Below are 8094 nucleotides of genomic sequence, written 5' to 3' on the forward strand. Positions count from 1 at the left end.
GTTTTTGTAAGTTGANGTTTTTGTGGTACCGGATGACAAAGCATTTCATCGGAACCATCAGAACAATCCGTTTTTCCGTCACATTGCGCCACTCTTTCGATGCATTCACCGCTAACACATTGATATTGCTCAATTGTGCAAGTTTTTTTCCGCTTCAATCACATCATATCGATCACGAGCATCCGCATCCGTATACAAATCATTATCAATCTGAAATTAATTACACATTAATACAAATTACAGAATTTATATCTAAATTCATTATTCATAAATATAAATAATAATTGCTGGTAATTTATGAAAAATCAAGAAAAGTTAGTCCGGTATTTTTCCTTTTCTTTTTTTTTTGCAAAACGACAAGTGAACCGAATCAATCAATTCATATAACATCTGATGCAATCCGGAAAATTGAAATCCTTTTACGGGAACAATCCGTAATTCGTAATTTAACTATGGTCATATTGGAAATGATTGTTTTATAAATTATAATTATAAAATAATGAGAGCAAAATTTAGGTTGAATATTACTCTTTTAAGGTGACATTTAGGCAGGTTTACTTAAGCACTTTTGGTTAACATAAATCCAGAAAAGATATTATCATGAAGAAGTAAGTTTGCTCGCCATTATAAATCCGGGAAAAATTATAAATTTCATGATAAATAAGCAGACTGATTACCGGAAAAATTAGTCCGGAAAAAGGATTAATAATTTCAATTAATGAATTCAATAATTTCAAAAAAATAAAAATACAGAACAATTATTAACTTGCCTGATTTTCCTTATCCGGACCGTAACGTTCTAATTCCAGTCGTCGTCGTGCTTCATCTTCTTTAATCCGGACACCTTCTACGGTCATCTGATGTTTCTCATATTCTCCCAAATCTTCACCTTTTCTTTCTTTTTCCAGTTCTCTCCTTGACAATTCCTCTAGACGTCTACGATCTTCTTCTAAACGTCTTTGGTTCTCTTCCAATTGTCGCCTATCTTCCTCCTCCTTCTTCTTTTTCCGTTCCATTTCTTCTTCTTTCTGTCGTCTTTGTTCATCTTCTCTGTATCTTTGGTGTTGTTCTTCCTCATAACTTTTCTGTTCCTTATCAGTATATCCATTCTTATCTTCTTCACCTTTTTGTTCCTTTTCCTGTCGTGCTATTTCCATCCCTTGCCTGATTCTTTCGTGTTCTTGACGTTGTGATTCCACCTCTTGTCGCATTCTTTCATGTTCTTGTCGTTCCCATTCATCTTGTTCCTGTCTATCTTCCTGTTCTCCTTCGTATTCCTTCCCTCTCCTTTGTTCAACTTCTTGTCTTCGTCTTTCTTCTTCATAATATTCTTCTCTTCTCCTTTCCTGTTCCACTCTTTCCCGTTCCTCTTCTTGCTCCCGTCGTTCTCTCTCCTCTTGTCTTCTTTCTTCTTGTCGCTTTCTTTCTTGTTCCTGCCTTAATCTTTCCTTTTCCACGTGTTGTCTTTCCTGTTCCTGTCCTCTTCCTACGCTTTCCCATTTCTCTCTTTCCCATGGCAATCCTTTTGTCTCTCCTGCTCTTCTTCATACTCTTTCTCGCTCTTTCGTTCCATCTCTTGTCTTTGTCTTTCCTCTTCATAATATTCTTGCCTTTTCCTTTCCTGTTCCACCCTTTTCCGTTCCTCATCTCGCTCCCGTTCTTCCTCCTCTCGTCTTCTTTCCTGTTCCTGTCGTTCTCTTTCTTGCTCCTGTCTCAGTCTTTCCTGTTCCCGTTCTTCATGTTCCTTCTCATGTCTCAGCCTTTCCTGTTCCTGTTTTCGTATTTGCTCCTCTCTATCTTTCTGTTCTTCGGATGCAATTTCATCCGGATGCATCGCTGTACTTCTTGCTTGTTGCAGGGCTTGCACAAAATATTCTGCAAACTACTAATTTAAGTAATTCGTGAATTTGTACATTTCCTGATTTCCTGAACGGACTGATACAATTCGGAATATCATCAAGAAAAAAATAAATAACGATGTCTTTTAAAATAATCAAAGAAGTTGGCTCAAAATGACTTGAAATAATAAATTAAAAATATTTTTCAATTCAAAATTTAAAATCATTCCGAAAATTGAATTCAACCAATTTTTGGATAAATTAATTAAAAATACAGTATAATTAATACTGGGATAGTAATATTTTTTTGATAAAAATGAGCAGAAAAGCTAATTAATCGAACATACTAATTAAATACATTGTATACCATTGGATAAAAGTATAAATTATTAACATACCACAGGTATTCTCATCTGTCCCATCATCACAATCATATTTATGATTGCATCGATCGATTTGTGCAATACATTTTCCGTTTTCACAACGGAATTGATCCGGTTCACATCCTGTACCGGTTGTTGTGAATATTTCACTTTTACCATTTATTTCATCTTCACCACAATTCATCTCATCACTACCATCACCACAATCATCAATACCATCACATATTTTCATATAATGAACACACATGTTTTCGCCAAATATGGACATCTTAAACGAGAATTTGAATTTGATTACACAATTACTCAATTAATTAATGCTTCGAATATTTAAATATTGCACAAATAAATGCATTCATTTTTTATTTTTTCATCAAAATTATGAACATCTTAAGAAAGAATTTGAATTTATTCGTACAACTATTCAGTTAATTATTAATTCGAATACTTAAATATCGCATAAATAAATGCAGCTATTTTTTATTTTTCCATTAATTTTCATCGAAATCATTTGCAATTTTTTAGAAAATACTAATTATTTCCAATTTTTTAAACAATATTTTGGAAAATATTAAAAATATAAATATTAAGTATATATATGTATGTATATAGGATAAAATGAAAATTAATGATGAAAATGCTCTAAAAAAATATTGAAAAAATTATTTTCAATTCTGATTTTAACCATAAATAAATAGGAAAACAAATTGATAATAATTCAAAATGAATCATTTTATCAATCAACTACGTTTGGAAATAGCCTTATCATTAGGAATAACTAATGTAAACAGAAATGAGGTATTAATCTTAAAGTGATATGAACAGATTACCGAAATTATCTTAATGTTATTAAATTAAATACTTAAATATCGCATACAATATTAATCAAAATTTCATAATAAATAATTAGATTAGGATAAAATTTGATTCATTAAATACTTTCATGAAAATAATTTTTCATTTCAGCAAATGAAAATACTTACCGGAATTCTTGATCAGAACATTCATCCGTATCCTCATCATCATTCTCCTCAATACCATTACCATTCTGTTTAACATGTGATGTATGATTTGTTTCATATCTTATTCCTGTTTTATCATTACTAATTCCGGAATGATAATTTTGATTATTTTCTTCACCATACCGGTATAACCTCCCAGTATTACTATCAAATGATGATGCTTCACTTATTGCTAATCCATGTTGACCATTTGACAGAAAATTTTCATTTAATGATAATTTTTGTAATCCTTCTAATCGATTATGTCGTATTCCGGAAATTTGTCCGCTTAGCTCTTTATATTGATGATTTTCAAATGTTCCATAGCTTGACTGATCATCATTTTTTTCATTTCTATCATTATTAATATTAGCAATATTCGAAATGTAATTGTAATCATTTCCATTCCATTTATTACCATTACGGTATTTATTCGTTTTACCATGATCGCTTCCGGTATTTCGAGCATATGCGTTATTATTATTATTATCATACTGTATCATTTTATCGTAACCAGAAAAATGTCGATTATCATTTTCATATCTACTGCGAAATTCATACTCGTTGTGATTAATTCCTGATGGATAATTATTGTATTTATATTCGATATTATTTCTTGATTTAGGAATATTTCGATTGTTTACATTGATTTTCCGATTGTACAGTTTACCTTTCTAAATAATTTCTATTAGCATTTTCTTAATTAATATATACTTTAACACTATTTATTTTAATTCTTACCATGATAATTTAAATATTTATACGAAAAATTTTTCTTTTTATTCTTGCAATTTTTTTTTTTGATAAATTTATTCAAAAAAAAAGAAAACGGAAAAATACTGTAACAGTAATATTTTCGATAAACTAATTAGGAAGATTAATGAATCGGAATGTAAATACTTGTTAGATATTAGTTTTGCTAATTAAACTATATAAAATGCTATATATCTTCTAGTGAAGAAAATTTAATGAAAATGAAAATTTTCAAAAATTTCTTTTATTCTTTAAAAAAAAAATGACATGATTAATTTTTATGATGTTTTTGAAATGCTAAGATATAATTTTATAAATAGGAATAGAAAAACTGAAATACCTGATTTCTTGTATGTTTTCCAAATTTATTAATCATTTTGTTATTAGGCGCATTTGTCGACCCATAATGAGCTTGTTGAGCAGCAATGTAATACTCTAAATAAGCTTTAATTAATTATCACAAATAATTTATTTCTAAATGTTATCATTTTGATGTTTGAAATGATATTTTTAACTTAAAATTATTATAACTTTTGATGGAACTTTTTCAAAAAATGTATGATTACTTTATTAGCTTATTGCATTAAGTAACAAATATATTTTTTTCATAAATTAAATTGCCATAAAAGGATTTAAAAATTTGTTTTAAAAGGAAAATAGAAAAACTAAACAATACTAATAGCAAAAAGAAAAAACAAAACTTCTAATAAACAAATTTTCAAAAGTACTATTAAAATTAAAAGCAAAGTTAAATTATTAAAAGCACGCAATGATAAACTACTATTGAAAATCAGTTAAATTAAGCAATTAAATGAAATTGTTAATTGCTAATATATTAATTACTTTTCGTTTTTTTTTAATTAATTATTAGGAAAATTATTTTATTACTATTATTTCATCTATTATATAACATTGCATAATCTTTAATTTTTTTTCTTTGTTACTTTTAAATAATTAATTTTAATTATTCAAAAATTAAATTTTTTTTTTTTAAAATTAATACTAACCACACTTCATTTCATCACTACCATCAGTACAATCATAATGTCGATTACATGCTTTTTCACGTGGAATACATTCACCTGAATCACAACTGTATTCTTTCACATTGCAATTTCCTGTTACAGATCGTTTTTCACTACCTAAATTTAAAAATGAAATAATTTTCAAAATTTATAATTTAATATTTATATGGAAGGTAATTTTAACAAAGATTAAAGATTAATCTGATTTGATAAAGCAATCTTTGAAGGAATTTTAAAATTAAATATAATTATGTTTTATTTTTTATTTTCAAATATTGTCTTTTGTTTTTGATCTTTTTGGCGTTTTTTTTCCTTTTTTTTTGCTTGTAATTATTATTAATAAATTAATTTTTAGCAAAAATAAAAATTTCAAGTAAAAAAAAATTCAATCTTTTACATTTAATATGAAATTTTGACCCATTTTATCATTGTACCAAAACTATTTTGTTGCTTAAAAAAAAAGAAAAATTTAATCTAACTTTTTTAATTCGATATAAAATTAAAAACAGAGGGAAAAATTTTGTCCAATTACTTATTTTTGTTTTGTTTTCTTTTTTAACTTTCAAAAAATTTCATCTGTAATTTCATCATCTTGCTTTTTAATCTAAGCTTTTAATTAAATATGAAATTAAAAGTAAGATGAAAAATTTTGTCTAATCAAAAGCAAGAGAAGTAATTTTAAGAATAGAAAAAGTTAAAAATAGAAGAAAAAAATTAAAACATTTGCATATCAATTTAAACAAAATGGAAAACTTTAATGATATAAATCATTAATGAAATTAATACACCAATAACTTAATTACTAATTAACTGTTTTTTTATATCAATCCATTACTCTCGTTTTTTTTTCCATTTTATATAGATTTTCCACTTTAATATAGTGTAATGTAAGCGATATAATACTTAAATTTAATAATTTTAAACTGCTTAAGGCTAAAAAAAATGTACTGTGTATATATTTATACGTAAATTATGCTTGGAAATGGTATTATTACAATAATTTCCGGTTTTAAGAATTACCCAAACCGGTTTATGTTTGTGTAAGCTAAAACTAAGTTGTGAACTAATTAAGACCATTAATATCTATCATCATCAACTTTCCAACATTTCAATATATAAATAGTTAGATATTGTAAATGAATAAATTTATCGAATTTATTGCATGAAATTGAATATAATTAAAAATTGAATAAATTAAAGTTTAAAAAATGACAAAAAAAGAACTAATGAAATAGCTATTAACATAGAATGTATTATTTGATTAATCGAAATAATGGATAATGGCATTTAATTTTAAATAAAAATACAATTTCATTAGCTCTTAAATTTGCTTTAAACTTATAAGACATAAATATTTTAAATGCAAAATGCTTGAATTATTAAATATTGTGATGCAATTATAGACTATTAAAAGAAAATTTTATTTAATTTAATTCGTTAATTCGATTATTCAATCACATTCATTATATTCATTAATCAATTCAATGCATATCAGTATAATAATACAATTAAAATTGAAAATTATTAAAATGTTTTATTTTTAATTCATCCATTATTCATCGAATTAATATTTAAAGAAACAGATTTATCTTATTAATATCTTTCCAAACTAATTCATAATCACGATTTAATCTATTTTTGCTATCCTTTAAACCTCCGTTTTCCTTATCTTATTCAGTAAACTGAAAACAAACCTGTTAAGATAAGGAAAATTGGAGTTTAAAAAATGGAATTATCAAAACTTTAAAAAAATTTTAATTCACTATTTTATTTGAAAAAAATGGAAAATGAATTTTGCTGATATATTTTATTTGTTATATAATTTAAAAAAAATAGTTGACTAATAAATTTACCAAAAAAAAGGAAGAAAAAAGTTTGTAAAATTCTGGTCAAAAAAGATTTAAAATTATAAAATAACTTTTATTAAAGGTTTTTCAAAAAAAAAATTATACAAAGGTTACATGAAAGTAACAATTAATTATACCATTTTTATGAAAAAATTGTGAAATTTAAATTATTTATAAATATCAATTTTATTTCAAAATTTTAGTAAAATACAAATTTTCCATATGTTTTATTTGCATATTGGCATTAAATTTAACATAAATTATTTCGTGTCTCATTTTGTAAAATTCATTTTCTCAATGTCCTTCAATTTCTTGACTGTTTATGATATAAGTATATAATTGTTCAATTTAATTGATCTATTTGAATATAATCCTTAAATTGTTGAATATTCACGATAAATAATTAATTTGAGATAAGTTAAGGATAGTTGTCGATGTAAATCCCTTAAATGTAAATATATAAAATTTGAATAAATAAATAGAGTGAAGAATGAATTTGCATTCCATTGATTAATGACAAACAGACATAAAAATCCGTGGAAATTCCGCGATGCATGACACATTCAGGTGAAAATGTCCTAATTTCAAAATATTCATTCGATGACACAATGACAACTCGTAGTGCTATCGTCTCGTAGTGCCCATTCAATTTTCAGTTGTCATTTTAATCGTCAATTTTAAGTATAAATAGCAATTTCATCTCTCTCTATATCCCTCTCTCCCTCTCTCTCTTTACGCTTTTTTTTCTTCCAGTCAATAATATATATATATATAAATGTTTATTTTATGTTATAGATTTAAGTAATTAAATGTAAAAATACAAATTAGCAAAAATATTTTGGTCATTCTGATATTTTCTTATCATTATTATCATTACAAATGTTAATATCAATTGTGATAATATTTTTATCACTTCAATAAAAGAAAAATTTTTCATTTTAGAACAAATTAAATTTTTTTAACACTTAAAATATACAATCAAATAAATGATAAATTTGCTATTGGTTTATTCAAAAAAAAGACGTTTTAATAAAAAATGAAAGGAATTGATTTACAGGAAGAAGTATTTCTAATTGATTATCATATTATCAATGACTATTGATAATCAGAAATCAAAAGCACGAACAAATCGACGGATACTATTCCAATATCCGGCATTATCAAATGTTGAAATTGGTTTTTGTTATTTTATTGTTGGATGTAGTATGATTTATGCATGGAGTCAAGTTATAATTGCTAGTAATAAATAT

The 8094-nt window shown here is 25.5% G+C and overlaps 2 protein-coding genes across 2 annotated transcripts; both read right to left on the reverse strand.

Moving 5' to 3' along the window:
• Nucleotides 1-761: 761 nt before the first annotated feature.
• On the reverse strand, nucleotides 762-2489 carry LOAG_10695 (hypothetical protein; the record flags this gene model as incomplete). The annotated part of the gene is made up of 3 exons (XM_003146218.1): nucleotides 762-1437; nucleotides 1491-1875; nucleotides 2237-2489. 3 exons carry the CDS (start codon nucleotides 2487-2489, stop codon nucleotides 762-764), a joined length of 1314 nt encoding a protein of 437 aa, XP_003146266.1.
• Nucleotides 2490-3197: 708 nt separating this feature from the next.
• Nucleotides 3198-5418, reverse strand: LOAG_10697 (hypothetical protein; the record flags this gene model as incomplete). The annotated part of the gene is made up of 4 exons (XM_020448214.1): nucleotides 3198-3893; nucleotides 4313-4407; nucleotides 4980-5114; nucleotides 5415-5418. The coding sequence occupies 4 exons, from the start codon at nucleotides 5416-5418 to the stop codon at nucleotides 3198-3200; spliced, it is 930 nt and encodes a 309-aa protein (XP_020301621.1).
• Nucleotides 5419-8094: the final 2676 nt, after the last annotated feature.

The sequence above is a fragment of the Loa loa genome, assembly GCF_000183805.2.
Source record: "Loa loa unplaced genomic scaffold supercont3.383, whole genome shotgun sequence".
NCBI classification, from domain to species: domain Eukaryota; kingdom Metazoa; phylum Nematoda; class Chromadorea; order Rhabditida; family Onchocercidae; genus Loa; species Loa loa.